At 38.6% G+C, this 20,938-nt stretch overlaps 2 protein-coding genes across 9 annotated transcripts; both read right to left on the bottom strand.

The window, feature by feature from the left end:
• Window positions 1-175: 175 nt before the first annotated feature.
• Window positions 176-6,505, bottom strand: RPUSD2 (RNA pseudouridine synthase domain containing 2). Its single transcript, XM_070734276.1, has 3 exons — window positions 5,909-6,505; window positions 3,195-3,491; window positions 176-1,921 (listed from the first exon to the last, which is right to left on the bottom strand). The coding sequence occupies exons 1-3, from the start codon at window positions 6,416-6,418 to the stop codon at window positions 1,163-1,165; spliced, it is 1,566 nt and encodes a 521-aa protein (XP_070590377.1). The 5' UTR covers window positions 6,419-6,505; the 3' UTR covers window positions 176-1,162.
• Window positions 6,506-8,438: 1,933 nt separating this feature from the next.
• Window positions 8,439-20,859, bottom strand: LOC139170048 (protein-L-isoaspartate(D-aspartate) O-methyltransferase-like). 8 transcript variants are annotated; one of them, XM_070756807.1, is made up of 9 exons: window positions 20,759-20,859; window positions 16,533-16,665; window positions 14,092-14,196; window positions 12,935-12,966; window positions 12,258-12,362; window positions 11,607-11,727; window positions 10,915-11,000; window positions 9,499-9,668; window positions 8,439-8,709 (listed from the first exon to the last, which is right to left on the bottom strand). In XM_070756807.1, exons 2-9 carry the CDS (start codon window positions 16,642-16,644, stop codon window positions 8,697-8,699), a joined length of 744 nt encoding a protein of 247 aa, XP_070612908.1. In that variant the 5' UTR covers window positions 16,645-16,665; window positions 20,759-20,859; the 3' UTR covers window positions 8,439-8,696. The 8 variants fall into 8 exon arrangements, with proteins under 8 accessions (XP_070612908.1, XP_070612925.1, XP_070612862.1 ...); XM_070756824.1 differs by lacking the exon at window positions 20,759-20,859 and adding an exon at window positions 20,344-20,534; XM_070756761.1 differs by lacking the exon at window positions 20,759-20,859 and adding an exon at window positions 20,502-20,521.
• Between the last annotated feature and the right edge of the window lie 79 nt (window positions 20,860-20,938).

Here is a 20,938-nt window from a genome sequence, read left to right as displayed (position 1 = left end):
TTGACTGCAGAGCAGAGTGCATTTTTCAAACTTTTGGCATACTCCAATAAATTCCGTTGCTCAAAATGTATTAAACAAAATTGGCAATTAACTGGCTGGCATTTCCCGCGTACAAAGAACTCATGCTTCAGATATTTTAAATCACACCAACTTCGTAGAAGTAATTAGCAACAGATGTTTTTAGTGTGTTTATTGGAAAGAGCAGAGTTCCATCACATTTTTAGAACCAATGATTGCTCCCAGGAAACCGGAACGGCTTTATTATTATACAGCTTTTTAAAAGCAATGAAATAAGCAATACAAGCTCCCCCATAAGACACGTTAACTATGATTGCAGCTGTTTAATGAGCCCTTTTATTAAGTTAATCTATTAGAGAGGCTATGTAGCTCTATTAAGAAACAGAACAGCCGAGTAGCAGTCACAATAAAACAGACCAGAATACGGAGATGTATGGCATTGGAAGAGGTCCAATGGGTTGTGGGAACCCCAAGGGTGGGAAGTGGAGAATGGGTTATCTCAGAGGTGGGGGGAGGCCTTGGAAGGACCATGGCTCATGGCTGCACTAATCCCTCCAGGGTCATCCCTGAGGCACCCCATGCACACCTAATGAGCCCCACTTTAGTTTCCCAAATGCATTGGGATGAGCAAGGATAGAGCTCATTTATCCCGATTCCAACAGTACTTTAATGGGCAGGTTCCATTACTGTTGTAACTCAAGGATTACGTGTATATTCTTACTTGGTAAGAAATATTGCTTCTCCAAATAGTTACTTCACTTTCTCGCAATAAAAAGAAAATGCATTCTTTGGAACAGCTTCTTCACCTATACAGTAGTACCCCTAGATACGAGCATAATTCGTTCCATAAGGGAGCTTGTATCTCGAGGCAACTCGTATTCTGGAACAAATAACTTTTCCCCCTCCGAGATAACCAAAAGCAAGGATTCTAACCAAAAGCAAGGATTCTTGCGCCACCTAGTGGACGCTTGGCTCGTATCCCGAATTTCAGCTCGGGAGTAGAACAGAAATGTCTCTCCCCTCCTAGCTCGTATCTGGAAATACTCGCATGTAGAGCAGCTCGTATCTAGAGGTACTACTGTACTGACTTCCGTTCCTTTTGCAGAAAGTTTCTCACCCACTCTTCACTTTATAAAATAAAGATTCAAGTCTCTTCCCAATCATCCTGGGCCCAAGCAGGCATTTTGGAACAATATTCAAATTCCATTCCTTTATAGCGTAAAGCATGGAGATACATCACTAACTCTCCAGGTGAGGGATCAGGCCTCACCATTTTGCATTCTTCACATAGCGGGTCCATCTCATTGTGGAACTCAGTTAAACACATTTCCCCCGTTTCAGTTTTATGCACATTTGCTTGAGGGGCAGAATTCAGAGAAAGTATCTTTTCTTTGCCTTCTGATTCTTCAACGTTGTCAGAATGTTCAATTGCACTAGTGACCTGCAGAGACTTAGCTCCATTATCTGGAGTTTCCTGCTTTTTATCTGCTAAAACTGCTTTCAGGTCCTCCTCAACAATGTCCAACATTCCCAGACTCTCTTTTGAGACATATTCTTCCGCCAATGACTGAAGCAATTCATCATCAGTTTTATTAATGCTGCCGCCCTTCCCCTTTTCGGGACCCCAAATTTCACTATTGTAGATAGGATCATTGATGATAGGATGTCCCAAAAATTGTAGGTGGACACGGATCTGATGGGTACGGCCGGTGTACGGGAAGCACTTTACTACACTAGTCTTGCCATTGTAGCTAAGCCGCTGGAAGACGGTTTTACATGGCTTGCCTTTGGGATCCACTCGACACAAACCCATTTTGTAAGACATAGACAAGATAGGTTCTTTACAGATCACTTCATTTTCAGGAAACTCTCCAACCACACGGCATACATACTCTTTCTCCAGCTATTAGAATTGGGGAAAGGGGAAGGAAAAAAAACTATTAGGGCTTAGAACATAGAAGGAATGTGCATTTCAGAATGCTATTTATGCATGTAAGTAATTTACATGGCCATCCATCCCACAACAGTGAATCTGGATGGCATACAAAAATTAAAGCACAACAATTAAAAATAATAACCCATAGCTGCTTAGGGAATCATAAAAATCATATCAATGGGGCTAATCTAATCTCCTGGCCCAAGTGCTTAAAGGCTAAAATAGTCAGAGCCATCTGGATCTACAACGGAGAAATTATTTGACATCTAGTTAATCTACTAACCATGTTCTGTATTGAGGCTAAAAGTGTTATCAGCATTAAGGTGGACAGGGAGAAAGCTTGAAGCATCTTCAGTTGGTTTTAAAGCACCTCAAAAGCCAGAAATTGATATTCATTTGTTTATTAGCTAAGAAAACATTATTTTAATTGCCAGAACTTTACAGCTCATCTAACAAAGAATGCAATGCAGATATTGTTCTTAACCATTTCAGATTTTCTTTCTTTTTTTCCTCTCTCTCTCTCCTTCCTTCTGTGTGTGCACTCAATTCAGTGTTGACTGTTTGCAATTTCCTGGAGTGGTACTATTTTCTTGGCAAAATTCCAAAACTGAGTTGCCATTGCCTGCTATCTAAAGTGGAGAATGAATGACTGGTCCAAAGTCAACCAGTTGGTTTGGTTCTAAGGCAGGACTAGAATTCACGGTCTGCAGTTTTGGGGCTGGTGCCTCAACCACTATACCAAACAGGATCACTTCCTTGCCTTTCGTAAACTCCTTAAAACCCACCTCTGCCGTCAAGCGTGGGGGAACTGAAACATCTCCCCCTGCCTATGTAGTTATTTGTGCATGATATGACTGTATGTATGTTTTTATATATTGGGGTTTCTTGTTTTTTAGACTTTTTAAATATATTATTGTTATTTTAGATTCTAATTATTAGATTTGTTATTATATATTGTTTTTATCATTGCTGTAAGCCGCCCCGAGTCTACGGAGAGGGGCGGCATACAAATCTAATAAATAAATAAATAATAAATAATGTATCAAATACAGTGGTTAAAGTTCTGGCCTGGGAAGTCCTATAAGAATTTTAGTTCAGGCTATCAAGTTCACTGAGTATACAGTCAGTCTTTCTCACATTAACCTTACACCCTTAAGGATGATGGTTAAATCTGCATCTGTAGTGATGCTGCTGGAAAAGCATATTACAAACATCAACATATCAACAAAAGCAATTTTACCTGCCGCTGTCGAACTTGTTCATCAATTCTCTTGGATACTTCTGCAGACTTGGCAAAGATGAGGACACCTGATGTCAGGCGATCAAGCCGATGAACAGTATGTAACTCTTTCAGATTATGCTCTTTGCCCAAAATGAAAATGACAGTGTTGTGTCGAAATCCACCACAAGGGTGAACGGGTACAGATGAGGGCTTGTCTACAACCACAACTTCATCATTATCCTCTATAAACTCAATCGTTTGTGCTGTAACTGGAGGTTCATGGCGATGTATGGTATTCTCTAGAAAGTCATTATTCTGCAAACAAAAGCAATTATTATATGTTAGTTTAGCCAGATAATTTTCTGGAACAATTAGCTTCAACAGTTATGGTCTCAGTTTTCCATATCATTTTTCAAAGGAACCATCCGAATTACCATGCCTGCATTCAGAGTGAACTCTTAACAATCAAGGGGCACTGATTTTTATTCTGGTAAACATAAACTAACATCAGATTGTAGGCCACAGTTCTCTGTATGAGATGCAAAAAGTGATGCTTGTGGCATAGCTGGTGGCAGCTGTCCTCCCAGAATGAGCCATGACACATTTGTAATATAGTTTAGGGCCTCACTGTGGTGCAAACCACCCCACTGAAGCACTGATGAGGCACTTTTGCCTCACCTGTATCTACCTGTGCTTTCTTTCAAATATCTGTTACCGCAAAATTACGGTGATACCTCTGCCTACGAACGCCTCTACTTACGAACTTTTCTAGATAAAAACCAGGAGTTCAAGATTTTTTTTACCTCTTCTCAGGAACCATTTTCCACTTACAAACACAAGCCTCCGAAACTGTAACTGGAAAAGGTGGTGAGAAGCCTCCGTGGGGCCTCTCTAGTAATCTCCTGAGAGGAAACATGGGCAAAAAAGGCGGGGATAAGCTTCCATGGGGCCTCTCTAGTAATCTCCTGGGAGGAAACTGGGCCTCCACCCTCCCTATGGTTTCCCCAATTGCACACATTATTTGTTTTTACATTGATTCCTTTGGGAAAAATTGCTGCTTCTTACAAACTTTTCTACTTAAGAACCTGCTCACCAAACAAATTAAGTTCGTAAGTAGAGGTACCACTGTATAAGGTTAGGTGTTTGTTTAAAAAAGATAAATTTACGATACTTGCAAAAGCATGTTCATATTGAAAAGGGGGAGGGAAATGAGAGAACTCTAAAGTCAGAAAGCTGACTATGGCTATACCATCACTGCCTGACTTAGCCTTTTCTCTCTACGTGACTGCATTCTCCCACAAAACGTGTGGGTTAGATCCAAAGCAGGAGATGGCAAGTGGGATGGCCAAGTGGGATTGGACACACAAGGAATTTGTCTTTGGTGCATATGTTAAGGAGTGTGCAGAGTGATCCCTGAGTTATCAAGGATACACATGCGCAAAGGAAACGTGGAATCCTAGCAGATATTCAGGAGATATGAGTAATGGTCAAGTCATACTAACCAGATACATTAAAGCGTATTAAATAGTATTTACTTTAGCAAATATCCTAATCAAGTTACAATCCAGTCATACACAGTCAAATCAATCAATAACTCTCAATACATTAACAATACAAGCCTTACAGCTTACAATACATAAACTATCATCGAACACACTGTTCTTACTATAGCAGTCACAAATGAATCAGCAATAGCAAACAGAGAAATGGCAGAGAGCAAGAATCAGGCTTCAGGTTCCCTCTTATGGCAATCTCCAATACTAACTCTTAAAGCTATAGTACTTCAATACATACAAGAATTCATTGTTAGCTTGTTTATATATTGCCAAACCCAAACGGTTATGTACATAGTACTAACAGCATATGCTCTCAGTGCACATAAAAGAAAAAAAAATCATTTGTGAAGAATCATGAAGCACAGCACTTAACTACTTACTGTCATAGAAACAATGATAGAAACATCGCCAAGAATGCCTTAAGAGTTGTTAATCTAATTCTAGGTAGCTTCTGCTCTGGAAATCTCACACTACTTACCAGAGTTTACAAAACTTTCGCCAGACCCATCCTAGAATACAGCTCATCTGTTTGGACATTAACACCCTAGAAAATGTCCAAAGATACTTCACCAGAAGAGCCCTTCACTCCTCTACCCGAAACAGAATTCCCTACGAAACTAGACTTACAATCCTGGATCTTGAAAGCTTAGAACTACGACGCCTTAAACATGATCTAAGTATTGCCCACAAGATCATATGCTGCAATGTCCTGCCTATCAAAGACTACTTCAGCTTCATCCACAACAGCACACAACAGATTCGAGCTCAATATTAACCGCTCCAAACTTAACTGTAAAAAATACGACTTTAGTAATCGAGTTGCTGAAGCATGGAACTCATTACAGGACTCTGTAGTGTCATCCCCTAACCCCCAACATTTTACCCTTAGACTATCCAGTTGACCTCTCCAGATTCCTAAGAGGTCAATAAGGGGCGTACATAAGCGCACTAGAGTGCCTTCCGTCCCCTGTCCTATAGTCTCTCCTATATCTCCTCTACTATATCCTCTATAAGCTTCATTGTGTATTATTGTGTATTGGACAAAATAAATAAATAAATAAAATATTAATATAAATCGTAAGGATACAAGCAAGAAGTTAGAGTCTTAAATGAGAGAAGATGGGTGATGGGAACGATGAGAAAAATAGCAATGCAGCCTTTGGCCTGACGCCTCACCTTGAGTACGACGCTGAGGTCTTTCAAGGGGTGTTTGTTGAGAAGCAGGCGCCCGGCTTTGGCTGCGGCCAGGTAGTATTCGATGGGCCGACCGCGGAACTCCGAGTGGAAGACGTCCAGGAGCTTCTTTCCCACCCAGCGCCCCTTGCAGTAAGTATTGTAGTCGAAGTAGTAGGGGCGCACCTTCCGAAGCCCGCCCTCAAAGTAGTAGCTCGTTTCGGCGAAGTGGGCCTCTCCGAAGCTGACGCCCGTATTCCGCTTCTTCGGCGGCGGGACGTAGCGCATCTCTCCCTCTTCGAGTGGGCCCGGCCGCTTTTTCTGCCGCTTGAACAGCCGCCGCTTCTTCGCCGCCGGAGGAGAGCTCTCCCGCTCTTGAGGCTCGGGGATCGGCTCCTCTTCCATGCTCCTCGCCAGGACAAGGTCGGCTAGCGTAGCCAAGAAGGCGCGCTCTGCATTCGGCCGGGCTAAGGCAAAGCGAAGCAACGATCTCCGAGACGGTCCGGGTCGCATGCTGAGCAATAGAGGCGGGGAAGCCGAACACGTGGCGTTTGTGGAGCCCCGCCCCCACGCGACCTTAACCACCTTTACCCAATCACGTTAGTCTATTGTTTCTGACGGATAAAGTAAGCGACGGAACGAATGTTGCGCTCCGCTTAGAAACGCGGTAGTGGCTTATGGAGGGCTGAGCGTTTTGTTTTTTTGCTGGATCCTCGAGGAGCCAAATCAATCAACGCTCAGATCGACGTTTAAAACATTTTATTAGGTTATACAAAATACAAAAGTAAATAGGAAAGCGGAGAGGGGAAGAGAAGTTGGGGAAGGTTTGGCATAAGTGCACCAGCGTGCCTTCCATCCCCTGTCCTAATGTATCTTTATATTTTTGTACTAGTATCATGTATATGAATATTATTATATCTAATGTTTTTTCTTATTTTGCTTTTTACTAGTATCATGTATATACCTATTATTATATCTTTACATACCTCCAATATGTACTTGACTAAACAAAAGTAAAATAAGGCAACATCAAACCACAACTTTTTTTTCATACAAAAGATTATTTTATTATAAACATACACAAACATAAAGAAAACATAAAACATGATATGTGGCAGTCCTGTTTCTTATTTTCTATGGTGATATTTCTATATTACCGTCATTTAATATTTCTAATACTATATATATTTTATTTTACATAGGCCTTACATTGGTATCCCTTGTATATTCAACCGATCCTCTTTTCCTTTCTTACCCTGTTATTTAAGTTTAGACTATTTAATTGGTTGTCTTTATTTTTTGTTTTTTTCTGACTTTCTAACTAAGAGTAAAATTTATTCAAGCTTTGGTAGTATTCTGATTCATCGTTATCTTTTATTTCCCTTGTTAATTTATCCATTTCTGCAGAGATCATATTTTTTTCTAATAATTCATCTTCAGTTGGTATGTTTTCACCTTTCCATTGTTGTGCAAAAATTAATCTCGCCACAGTTGTTATGTGCAGACATCTTCCGTATCTTTTTATTCCCAGTAAGAATAGTTAGGATTTTCTTCCAATTTTATTTTCCAGTATCTCCTCTAACCATTTTTGAAGTCTGTTCCAGAATATTTTTGTCTTGTTGCAAAGCCACCACATGTCAAACCACAACTTTTTGCTTTTTCATAATAGCTATTTCTGTAAACTCAGATCATGTTTCCAATACTGGATTGAAGAGATTATCCAGTCTGTTAATAGCACGCTCCAGACATCCTAATTTGAATAGGTTAATTTGAATTAAAACTGGGCATTATTTGCCCATGCAGCACTGTGGCCCAAATGCCCCAATACTGACTTTTGCAAGAAATACTATATATTGCAGATAAAGCTGTGGTAGTCTAGTACTGATTTTAATTTATTAAAGTGTCATATGAGTCTGGAGCTTGTCTGGAGCTATCAAGGATGGCAGAGATCAAAATCTATCTGCCCCAGCTGTTGATGAGTATGGCATACAGTCCCGGCTTTTCTTGTGTTCTCTTTTTTAATGTAATTTTTATTGACAACAATAATAAGAACTAATATAAACCAAAAGAGAATACGAAAGAAGAAAAAAATGGCACTAACAGTTAAAAAGTGCAAAAATGAAAAAACCAGCAGGTTAAAAGGATATAAAAAATAAAAACTGGTTTCTGATCTTCAGTGCTTTATTTTAAGTTCTCAAAGATTACATCATGACTATATAGTCTAGCCTATCAGAATAATCAGGATCATTTTTATGTAGAAGAAACACTAAGGTTTTTGGGCACAAAGTGCCTTCAGATGTTCAGTATAACTTCAGCTAAATTTCAGAAAAGTAGGCCATTTAGTACAGTTATTTACTTGTTGGTCAGGACTTGTTCTGCTCTATCTAAATCCAGATTCAATATTACCAGACTGTTGATAATAGGTAAGAATGTTACTGTTTTCTGCATTTCCAGAATATGTGAAAAATACCTTCCAAATATTAAATCACAAATAAACAATTTATCACATTTATAAAAGCCAGAGAAAGTGCAACTTTTTATCCATTGTTTATTATACATTGGTACACACAAGAATTACTGTATTGGTAATTGTGAAATGTGTTGTTATTCCTGAATCAATCAATTTCTATTGCTTTGTTTCCAAATGCCATCCAAATTCTTATAATTACAGGTCAAACGTTACTTTCAAAGAGGAGAAATGAGCATTCATATATAATGTACTGCAAAGATCAATTTTTCCAAACATAGTTCATAGATTTTCAAAAGGTCCTTTATAAAATATTTAAACCTTTTAAAGTTCACCCCTAGAGAAAAAGAAATAATTGGCTTTTATTACATCACACAATAATTCTTTCTTCCTTAAACCCAATGCTAATATTTGGCTGTGAGTGAAAAAATACTATCAAAGGTGGCTGTTTAGTGTTATACTGAATACTAATACTGAAGATTTTGAGAAGTAAATTAATACTAAATCATGCTTTCCAGTTTTAGATTGAACAAATAAATGTCATTAGAGCATAAATGAGGAAGAATGCAAGAACTCTCTGTCTTTTGGTTTCCCCCTCCCCAACTACTAAACTGATTTTACCACTGTTACTTTTAATTCAAAGAAGTGAATAGGAATACAGTATTCATAATAACCCCTTTTTAGAACATCAACATTAAACTGAACTATATGTAAATTCACACTTATAAATGCACCTGCTATCCAATCACATGCATGTTTTTGGGAAAGCAAGTTCCATGATGCTAAAACACAGTAGAACTTAACTTGCAGTTTGCACGTATTCATTGCATTAAACATTACAAAATTAAAACTGTAACATAGCAAAAAGATCCAAAGAGATTCTGAAATCTTCAAAACGAAGTAAAATGTTTCAACAGTGGTTTTGGCAAAATTATAATGAGCTCAAACTCCATTTGAGATTTCATTTTCTAAGATTTCATTGCTTCTTTGCTTAAGAGGAGATAATTCTAATTTCTATAGTTTTGTTAGAGATTTTATTAGTATTTTTGCATAGCAAAAGCCAATTAGGACAACAAAATTCACTATCCTGGGGTAACTTTACAAAAAAAAGGTTTTAATATTTTACCGAGGCCACTGTTTTTCTTTGTCTGTTAGGGGAACATATATCACACCCATCAGATGCTTTTCCACAATCTGGCCATCCATTGTTTTGTCATATTGCATCATAACCTGGCTTCCATTTTCTGGCCCTACTGGCAAAATCAGTCGTCCTCCAGGTTTCAGCTCATTCAGCAACTGGCAATACAGAAAAAATATCAGTAAACATTAAGGCAAATTAAAGAAAAAAATTAAGCTAAACATAGGGCATTCTAGGAATATAGTGTAAATAAAGTATTTCTTTCAGTAAAATAATATTTTCTCATGTTGCTTTTGATCTTAGTTGGGGGTAAGATCAAAAGCAACATGAGAAAATATTATTTTACTGAAAGAGTAGTAGATCCTTGGAACAAACTTCCAGCAGACGTGGTAGATAAATCCACAGTAACTGAATTTAAACATGCCTGGGATAAACATATATCCATCCTAAGATAAAATACAGAAAATAGTATAAGGGCAGACTAGATGGACCATGAGGTCTTTTTCTGCCGTCAGACTTCTATGTTTCTATGTTGAGGCTCAGGAACCTTACCATTTATTTTTAACTCAGCTTGTTCTACATACTTAGTTCCTATGGCAGATATCTAGCAAGATAGAGCTTGTTTTGTTAAAATATGAAAGCTTAAATCTCATAATGTAAGAAAAGAAATATCAAAACCCTCAATAGTTGAAGTATTGTTCTGAGTTGATATTATTCGGGGCTAATCTTCCAACATGGATTATAGTTCCACAGAATTTTTAGGAACTTGTAAAATAAGATTATTGTTTAAGCCCCCTACAACTGACCCTTTATCATTGGGTTGCCAACCCCTAGTGATCACAGAAAAGAACGTGCAAGACCTATTTCACAGACAAAAGCTAGGAAAAGCTCAAGGCCCAGACAAGACAAGTCCTTCTTGCTTAAAAGTCTGTGCTGACCAATTGGCCCCAGATCTTCACTCGAATCTTCAATAAATGACTAGTGATGCAGAACAACTAGACACAGGAACAGTTTTTTCCTAAACGCCATCACTCTGCTAAACAAATAATTTGCTCTGTACTGTCAACCTATTTATTAAGTCTGTACTACTATTTAATTTTCTCATCGTTCCCATCGCCTATCTCCTCCCACTAATGACTGTATGATTGTAATTTGTATCTTGTATCCTTACGCTTGTATCCTTACGATTTATATTGACTGGTTCCTAATATTTGATTGCTTATTTGTGCCCTATGACTATCATTAAGTGTTATACCTTATGATTCTTAACAAATTTATCTTTTATTTTCTGTACACTGACAGCATATGCATCAAGACAAATTCCTTGTATGTCCAATCACACTTGACCAATAAAAATTCTATTCTATTCTGAACGGAGCTGAGATGGGTCCTTTAGTATCCTACCTCCATTGGCACAGTGGGTGCTGCTGCTCCAACATGGATGGCATCATATGGGGCTTCTTTGGGATACCCTTCCCTACCATCTCCAACTGTGGAGATAGAATGTGGACAGTGAAGGTTTATAAGCAGGAGGAAAAATTTTTTTTTCAATCACAACCCATTTTCTATGAAATACACAGGTGACTGAATGTAGTATCTAGTTTAAATTAGAAACTACATATAGAGTAAAACCCAAGAACAGAGTGAAATGACAGTTAAAGAACAAAATATATGCAATCTAATTAATTATCAGGTTCAGGACTGATAAACACAAAGTTTTCCTGAATAAAAGTAGAAATATCACACTAAGGATATCACTAGAGAAAAGCTTCCATTCAGTATTATTCCATCCAGTATTTCACTATTATAATTTAGTCTCTTTTTTCTAGTTATGAGGAGCATTAAGATCCAATTAAAAACTTCTGGGTAAAATGAAAAAAAATATCAGGGAAGCAGTGAGTTTCAAAACATCCAGATTGTCTTATTTGCCATAAAAAGAATTATTATATAGAGATAATTCTTTAGAGACAATTCACCTCTAGCTTTGACAACTATATTTTAAGAATTATCTTTCTAGAATGCTTTCTCTACCATTGAAAACAACAAGCATCTATGAAACCACCTATGAAACCACAGCAACAAAAGAAATAACTTACCTAAAAATTTCACTCGTCCAGAACTAAGTAGGTTTGGGTCATCTTGTCTGACGTTGCTAAGGGATTCGTTAACCAATTCTTCTATGTGCTCAATACCTATCGCCATGCCTGTGGGGCCCACCTATCAAAGGAGTCATGTATATGTCAAACTCTATTACTACTTCAAATTCATTATTATAGAGAAAACAGAATTACATAATTCATTATGAGTCTAGTAAAGATCCATGAATTTTAAATAAAAGTTTAGATTTTTTTTAACATTGCTTGATTATGCAATTGTGACTACATTCACAAGCAATTTATTTGCAACTGTTTCAGGACTGCATCTCATTTCCAGTTCCAATGTGAGGGGGAAAATGTGTAATTTGTATAAATCTGACCTCAAAGCTAAATTCCACCATATTCAGTGGAACTCATATATTGCCTGAAATTATAAAGAAGGTTCTATATGGGATTTTGTCCACATGCAGAGAGATGCAAATGAATATTTTTTGTGTTTTCCATTTAATTTTTCAGAGTTTAAGTTTTGTAATAGCCATTCAGCAATTGCATCAGATATATCAAATTGAAAGAATACTAACTAGAAAAAACGCTCATCCGTAGCAAGAAGAGAGATTTTTGTTTTGGTTGCTAAAAATGCTTTTTGCTTACCATTCTAGCAAAACAAGCAGTGAGATAGCCACTTCCTGATCCTACATCTAATGCCTTCGCTCCTTCCACTAGCTGATCCTTCAATAACTCAAGAGCGTGAGCATGCTGTAAAAACAAGCATTATACACAACATTACACATTTTCTACATAATTAATTTTCACAGTTTTTAACTCAGTCTTCCCCCACTTGTTGTCTTGAGTGACATGTATTGAGTGACGATTTCCATTACATCAAACCACCAACATGCTGGGCTGAGAAAGGAAAAGGTTGCAGTCCAGTACATTTGGAGTACACCAAGGTAGAAATAATAATTCTCTCTTACTATATCCTAGTGCCATTTTTCTTTCAGGCCAAAAAAGAAACAAGTTAGTTCTTATCAATTTAGTACCGGCAATCTGATTTCTGTAGCACAGATATACAGGTAGTCCTTAAAACAGTTTATTTAGTGACCATTCAAAGTTTAAACAGCATTGAAAAAGTGACATGATTGTTTCTCAGTTATGATCATTGCAGCAATCCCATGATAAAAATTCTTGGCAATGCCAAAGTGGCATGGAAATAAACGGATAATTCAAAACTATAAAGGTTTACATTGGTGGTCTCTTTGTTTATTGAGCAAATATCTTTCAATGCAAGAATGTCTTAATATACTCTTTAATATAAAAATGTGTCTTACCATGTGAGGTGCACTGATAGTAGCCTGGTATCCTGAAAAAAAGTTATCAATACTGTGGGTTTTCTCCTGCTAAGAACCATCATTCAAGCAACATTACAAACATTACAACACTACAAGCAACATTCATTTTCTAAATCCTTCCAGGCAATTAAAAGTATAAGATGAAGATCAACCTTGTAGTTCAGGTATAATAGTTTTTAAGGGATGCAAAGGGCAGGATTTTAGTTTTCGTTTTCTCGGGCTTTTCACCGAATCATATTTAGGGACTTTTGAAGCCCAATCTTAGGTACACAATACCACTGTATGATTTTCATCTCAAACTCGTAGTTAATAATGCCACTGATCTTTAGCTCTTTCAGAAGCAACTCTGGAGCTGCCCAAAGTTGATTCAAGGAACTGTGGGAACTCCTGAATTAAGATTCTTGTTTATTCATATTAATTTATGTTCTGGAGGTGATCACTTCATTCAAAGTTTATAAAATGTTACTTAAGATTAATCTGGAAGATGAACATGTTGAAGATTGTGTGGTAAAATGGGCAAAAGAATTATGTATAACATAAATGGGAGAATATATGGACTAATGGACTAAAATTTACAATAAATTATAGTTTGAAGGACATTTTTTTAATAAAATGATGCATCATTGATATTTAACTCCAGATAAACTAGCAAAAATGTATAAAAGGACCTTTAATAAGTGCTGGAAATGTAGTCAAAATCCAGGCTCATTTTATCATCTGTTGACTGTTCTTTCTTCTTTTATATGCATATATTTGTAAAAGGGGAAAAGAAGTTATTGTTGTTTTTTCAATCATTCAACACAGGTGGATACTATATGTTAAATATTAAATTTATTTGATATTTGGGATCACCTTTTTCTCTTTTTTTGTACACCATTTTTTTGTTATTAGTGCTGGATATGATTTTGTTCTGTTTTTCTGTTTTATATTTTATCTTTTATGATAAAACAAAATAAATATAGTGAATAAAGTCTTCATATTACCTTTATTACCTGTAGAATACTTTGGATGAAATCATGCTTTTTAGTAGCCTGGGATAGACATGAGGTTCCAAGCATGAAAATAATACATAATGTGGTCTCACATACTATAAATGAAATATTTCTTCCTTAACTGACAATAGTCTGCAATCTTACCAATTGACTGGGGAGAATCCATATATGGAAAATAATTGGCATAGTGGGCTCTATCGGTAGCCAGCATCGCAGAATGAACACGTTGGGATTTAATCACACCATTTCCTACAGGAATAGAGAAATAGATACAAGTTGTTATACAGTATAAAACTCAAGTCTGTCCCAAAATGGAGACCAGATCAGGGCAGCTACAACTGAGATAATTCAGTTTTCTTAGCTTTTTGTAAAATCTAACACAAGCTATATACCAAGGAATATGAATCAGGGCCATTCCGTTTTATGCATGGTTTGTCTGGGATGTATAGATTATTAGATTATTATTATTATTATTATTTATTAGAGACTCGGAGCGGCTCACAAGAATAAAACACAGTACAAATCCAATGATTAAAAACAGTTTAAAACCCTTAATATAAAAACAATCATACATCCCAGACAAACCATGCATAAAACGAAACGGCCCGGGGGAATCAATTTCCCCACGCCTGACTCATATTCCTTGGTGTATAGCTTGTGTTAGACTTTACAAAAAGCTAAGAAAACAGAATTATCTCAGTTATAAATCAAAGTAAGAACATAATTTATTTTCTTAATTTCTTAGCTTCTTAGCTTCTATCAACTATATACCAAGGAATACGATTTATATCTGAAATCCAGTATCCTACAAATATTACAATTCAGCCCTCAGACTTTTTCTTTAGTTCATATTAGAACTGGCATAAAATTATCTTCTCTGTAGTCCTTAGATAACTGGAATTCATCACAAAACGTAGCAACAACTTTCAAATAGGATTATTTAACCCTAATTAAATGTCAGTGAATAATAAAGTTATCAGTACCATTATTCATATTATCATCTTACATACTGTGTTTCCCTGAAAATAAGATGGGGTTATATTTTTTGAAACCTCCCCCCAACAATGACTCTGGCCACATTATCGGGGATGGCTTATTTTTGGGGGGTGCAGGAGGCGCCTCACCTGCCACCTCCAAATTGTGCCCCATTGAGATGCATGTCCTACCTGGGGGACTTGTAGCTCTGTTGTGTTCCTCAGCACTTTGTCCAGGGAAAACAGCCCATTGTACCAGTAAAAAAAAGGTCTTCCAAGTTCAATCAAACTTCTCAATCTCACAAGTTTTCTTTTACAGGTACAATGTGCTTTCTTCCCTGGATACAACGCTGAGGAATGCAATGGAGCTAAAAGTCTCAGGTAGGACACACATCTCGCAGCCCTCCCCACCTTGAGACGCCTATTGCGGCAGGGGAAAGAATCGGGACAGGCAGAAGCTGCTGGGTAAAGAGCGCTTGTCCAGAGCGGCCACCGTCCTGGCTGGATTTGGAAGCCAAAGAGTCGGAGTTTGGGGCAAAGAAAGAAAGAGTTCTGCTGCTTTCCTTCCGTACAGCCAAAAGCAGAAGCAGCAGAAGTCTTTCTTTCTTTCCCGCCAAACTTCAGCTGTCGTGGGAGAGGATTTCTTTATTCTGGTCGCTTTTTTATCTGGCGGCTTGGGCCTGTCCCAATTTTCCCCCTTATTGTGTGTGTGTGAGCAATCGAGAGGCAGCTATGCGCACATCACACAGGACTGGCTTGGCTGCTCTGGCCTGTTTGTGGCTGCGTTTTAAAATGCTCTCCTGTCTGAGTAGAGGCAGGGATCGATACTCTTCTCCTCTTCTTTATGGGCAGAACTGTGTTTTAAATTGCCGTAGGCAGAGCCCAGAGGAGCTGAGTTATTCCTACTATGCAGGGGTTGAACTGTTTTAACTGTAAATTGTTTTTAAACAGTTTTTAGAGGTTTTCACTTTCTATTGTTGTTTTATATTCCTGTTGTGAGCCGCCTAGAGTCCCCAGGGCAGAGGTCTCCAAACTTGGCCACTTTAAGAGTTGTGGACTTCAACTCCCAGAATTCTTTGCTGGCTGGAGAATTCTGGGAGTTGAAGTCCACAACTCTTAAAGTGGCCAAGTTTGGGGACCCTAGCCCTAGGGAGTTGGGTGACATAGAAATTGAATGAACAAATAAATGAATGAATGAATATATGAATGAATGCATGTATGAATAAATAAATAAATTGCTCTTGCTGTTGCAGCTGTGAGCCGCTCTTTCTGCGAAAGGCGAGGGAGGGAGGGAGGCGGTGGTGACAGGCACAGCCAAAGGGGCAGCAGTTGAGCCAAAAGGGTGGTGGAAGGCGAGTGAAGGAAGCAGACCGGAAGGGGCTTGCTCTCACTCTCTTGGCCAAAATAGTGCCCACCGGAGAAAGAGAAGCTCCCAGCGTGTCCATTTAGCCCATTGAAGATTTCAGTATTGTGCCGTTCCATTTGATATAATTGTTAAAAGAGATTCTTAATTGTCAAATTTACCATGCCACTAGAATGGTTAATTATGAAAAATGCCCAGGTAGTTCAGTAGTGTTTTAGAAGTCTGTCCAAACTGCTGTTTGTACTCACTATAAAGATTGTTGATCAGTTCAGCATGTGTCTTCCCAGTTGAGGTCCAAGCCATGGCTCTCGACGGCAGCAGTCCCATGAGCAAGACAGAAAAAGGCAGCAAATAGCTCATTGCACATAAATGTTTCCAGTCCTTCCTTGCCAGTCACAGTGGGTTTTTTTTTTTAAGAAAAGGAAGCAAAATATGTTTAAATAAAACTTTGTAAAATCAAAATCCTACATCATCCAGAAAGCAGCCAAGATTAAGACTAGATGCCCAGAGGCACACATAAATAGAAAACACATTTGCTGCTAAAGTTCAAAATAAGCAGAGTTTTTCATTTTGCTAGACTGGCAATGAATTCAGAAGCTTGTTCACTCGTAATCCTTAGATTGGCCATAACATAAGAATCCAAATCTGAATTTTAGAATTGGCCTCATTATAATAAGAAAATATTTTACCACCATTCCACCACAGCAGGCATTGTGCAGTTTTATAGATGTAAACTTAGCTACTTTTATGCCAAGCAGCTCTGGAAGATCATTTGAAAGTTCTAGCTAGTCACCAACGCGCAGATCCCTCCCAAAAATTATTCTTGTCTTTATACAGAAAGAATTCAGTTGCCCTTCAGCCTCAGCTTCCAAACTCTGCTTAAATTATTGGATCTGCTTTAGAAGCTAAGTTCCTGCTGCTTTCCTCGGTGGTGCAATCGTTAGAGTGCAGTACTGCTAGCTATTTCTGCTGATCATCGGCTGCCAGCAGTTTGGCAGATCAAATCTCAGTAGGCTCAAGGTTGACTCAGCCTTCCATCCTTCCAAGGTCGGTAAAATGAGAACCCAAGTTTTTTGGGGGCAATATGCTTACTCTCTGTAAAATTACTTAGAGAGGGCTGCAAAGCACTGTAACGCGGTATATAAGTCTAAATGCTAATGCTAAATGCTAATAATCCCTCCCGTGACAAAAAACATGTGTTTTCTCATTTTTCCTCCCACACAGCTGAGGATTGTTAAAGCGAAGCTCCTTCCAGGGTGACTGTCCTTCACAACTCCCTCTCCAGGAAATTTCCATCTGCTGCCTTTGATGGTTATTGCTCAAATCTAGCAACTTTGACTTGGGTGAACTTCAAACACCCAGAGTTCCCAAACCATCCAGGGAGAATTCTGGGAACTGAGAAATCCCACCCATTTTAATGTTATGCAGTTTGAAGCACGTTGCTTCAGGCCTTTCTCCTGCATACTGGGATTAGACCATTTACAACTATGTCGCCTCCGATCTGATCTAAATATGGTTCATAAAATAATATACCAAAATTTCCTTCCTGTTATTGACTACTTCACCTTCAACCAAAGCAATACACAAGCATGTAATAGATTCAAACTCAATGTAAACCACTCCAAGGTCGACTGCAGAAAATATGACTTCAGCCATAGAATGATTAATGCCTGGAATGCACTATCTGACTCTGATTTCTTCCCCAAACCCCAAAAACTTTAACCTTAGTGTCAAGGTTGCAGATAACATCTGAATTACAGTAAGTCAGACTCTAAGTTGAAGTATTTCTCAAAGCTCCAATTTATTTCTGGAGCCATTCTGGCACCACACAGAAATCCAATAAATAAATAAATAAATAATAAATAAATAAATAAATAAACCTGACTATGAGCTTCTCACTCAATTGAAAAACGTTAACCTTAGATTCTCTACAGTTGACCTCTCCCTGTTTCTAAGAGGTCTGTAAGGGGTGTGCATAAGCGAACCATTGTGCCTACCATCCCTATCCTATTGTCCTCTTTTATCCTTACTTATGTTGTATTTATACAAACTACTATTGTCCTATACAAGTTCGACAAGTAAAATAAAATAAATAAATGAAAAAGCTACCCAATTTTAGCACAGCCAAATTCAAAACCACACACTGAATCTGCAGCTGTGCTCTCCTGCTACGCTTTCCCACAATTTCTTCTCTGGTAATACAGTGGTACCTCGAGATACGAGTTTAATTCGTTCCGGACCTGGGCTCTTAAGTCGAGCAGCTCTTATCTCGAACGACTTTTCCCCATAGGAATTAATGTAAATAATTTTAATTGGTTCCAGCCCTCAAAAAACTCACAAAGTTAGTCTAAATTATGCAGAAAGACATGTTTTTAATGAAGAAATGTACATGTACATATAAATGAATAATGAAGTTTCTTTCACTTAACTTGTAAACTTTCTTAAACTTTTAAATTTACATATGTTCAACTTCTCTGCCACCCAATCCTGTAGGACAGAGGTCCCCAACCCTTTTTGCACCAGGGACCGGCTTTAAGCGATCAAGAGAGGAATGGGTGAATGAATGGACGGAGGGTGGGAAGGAAGGAAGGAAAGAGGGAAGGGACAGGAACAGAGGAAGGAAGCAAGGAAACTTATGAAAGGGGAGAGTAAGAGAGGAGTGAGTGAAGGGAGGGAGGGAGGGAAGAAGGTGGGAAGGAGAAAGAAAAGAAGAAATAGAGGAAGGGAAGGTAAAAGAGAGAAAGAAAAAGAGCAAGAAAGCAAGAAAGCAAGAAAGCAAGAAAGCAAGAAAGCAAGAAAGCAAGAAAGAAAGAAAGAAAGAAAGAAAGAAAGAAAGGGGGAAGGGACAGGAACAGAGGAAGGAAGCAAGGAAACTTATGAAAGGGGAGAGTAAGAGAGGAATGAGTGGAGGGAGGGAGGGAAGAAGGTGGGAAGGAGAAAGAAAAGAAGAAATAGAGGAAGGGAAGGTAAAAGAGAGAAAGAAAAAGAGCAAGAAAGAAAGCAAGAAAGAAAGAAAGAAAAAAAGAAAGAAAGGGGGAAGGGACAGGAACAGAGGAAGGAAGCAAGGAAACTTATGAAAGGGGAGAGTAAGAGAGGAATGAGTGAAGGGAGGGAGGGAGGGAAGAAGGTGGGAAGGAGAAAGAAAAGAAGAAATAGAGGAAGGGAAGGTAAAAGAGAGAAAGAAAAAGAGCAAGAAAGAAAGCTGCAAGCACCCCCCCGAGCCCCCCAGGCCGGCTGCAACCTTTTAAAACACGCGCGCCGCTTCGCAGCTGTCTCTTGAAGCCAAACGCGGAAGTTAGCGTTTGGCTTCAGGAGACAGCTCCTTGGCGCTTGTATCTCGAATTTGGGCTTGTAAGTAGAACAAAAATATCTCTCCCCTCCCAGCTCTTATCTCGAGTTGCTCTTAAGTAGAGCAGCTCTTATGTCGGGGTTCCACTGTATTGATCTGCTAACCAGAGCTTACAAAACATTTATCAGACCAATCCTAGAATACAGCTTACCTGTATGGAACCCACATTGCACATCTAACATTAACACAATTGAGAGAGTCCAAAAATATTTCACAAGAAGAGTCCTTCACCCCTCTTCCCACAACAAAATACCTTACTCCACCAGACGTGAAATTCTTTGATTAGACAACTTTCCAACTTAACTACAGTTCATAAAATCATATACCAAAATGTCCTTCCAGTTAGCAACGACTTTACCTTCAACCACAACAACACGTGAACACATAATAGATTTAAACTAAATGTCAACCGCTCCAAATTAGACTGCAAAAAATACAACTTCAGCAACAGAGCAATCAACGCCTGGAATGCATTTACCTGACTCTGTGGTTTCTTCCCTAAACCACAAAACCTTTAACCTTAGATTATCTACAATTGACCTCTCCTCGTTTCTAAGAGGTCTGTAAGGGGCGTGCATAAGCGCACCATTGTGCCTACCGTCCCAGACTTATTATCTTCTATCGATACTTTTTATCATTACTTTTCTAATATTTTATTTATACAAATTACCATCCTATAATTGTTTGACAAATAAACAAATAAACTCAACTAAGCTAGTTCTCTGCTTTCACACCGCACACTGACCACCTGACCCCTTTTCGTTAGTCGGTTCAAAGCGGTTAGGACTTCTCCAAGAACCCACCACCACCAAGTGAAGGGAGGATTCCTCTGCGCAAACGCAGTAAAACCTAGCGGTCACATCCCCACCCTTTCCAGTTCGTTACACAACACGCGCGTCCCGGGAGCTTCCATAAATACGCAGTTAACGCAAACGCCCTAAAGTAATGCCCGGTTCTAAGATGTCGCCTTTAACCACACGGGAGGAGAGGCTTCATGACTTTTCAAGGGGTTGACTTTAAAAGATGACGTTGGTCACTTCCGTTGCTGTTGGGCGTCTCCATATGCGGGCTGAGGGTTCTGAAGCAAAAAAAAACAAACGATATTGAAGTTCCTTAAATACTCACATTTTCTGGTGTTTTCCTCACCTCCGTATTTTCTCCCTGGATGAATATGCTTTCTTCTTATCTTTTGAGAACGGCGCTCGGATTTAACGTCTCTCCCCCAACTTCCTTTTGAGGTCTCCAGCCCTCTTGCCCCGCATATGGACGCCGCCGCAAGGGGCTGTAACGGAACCGGAAGTTTAG

The sequence above is a fragment of the Erythrolamprus reginae genome, chromosome 1 (assembly GCF_031021105.1).
Source record: "Erythrolamprus reginae isolate rEryReg1 chromosome 1, rEryReg1.hap1, whole genome shotgun sequence".
Lineage (NCBI taxonomy): Eukaryota > Metazoa > Chordata > Lepidosauria > Squamata > Dipsadidae > Erythrolamprus > Erythrolamprus reginae.
This window is presented reverse-complemented; position numbering and strand designations above follow the sequence as displayed.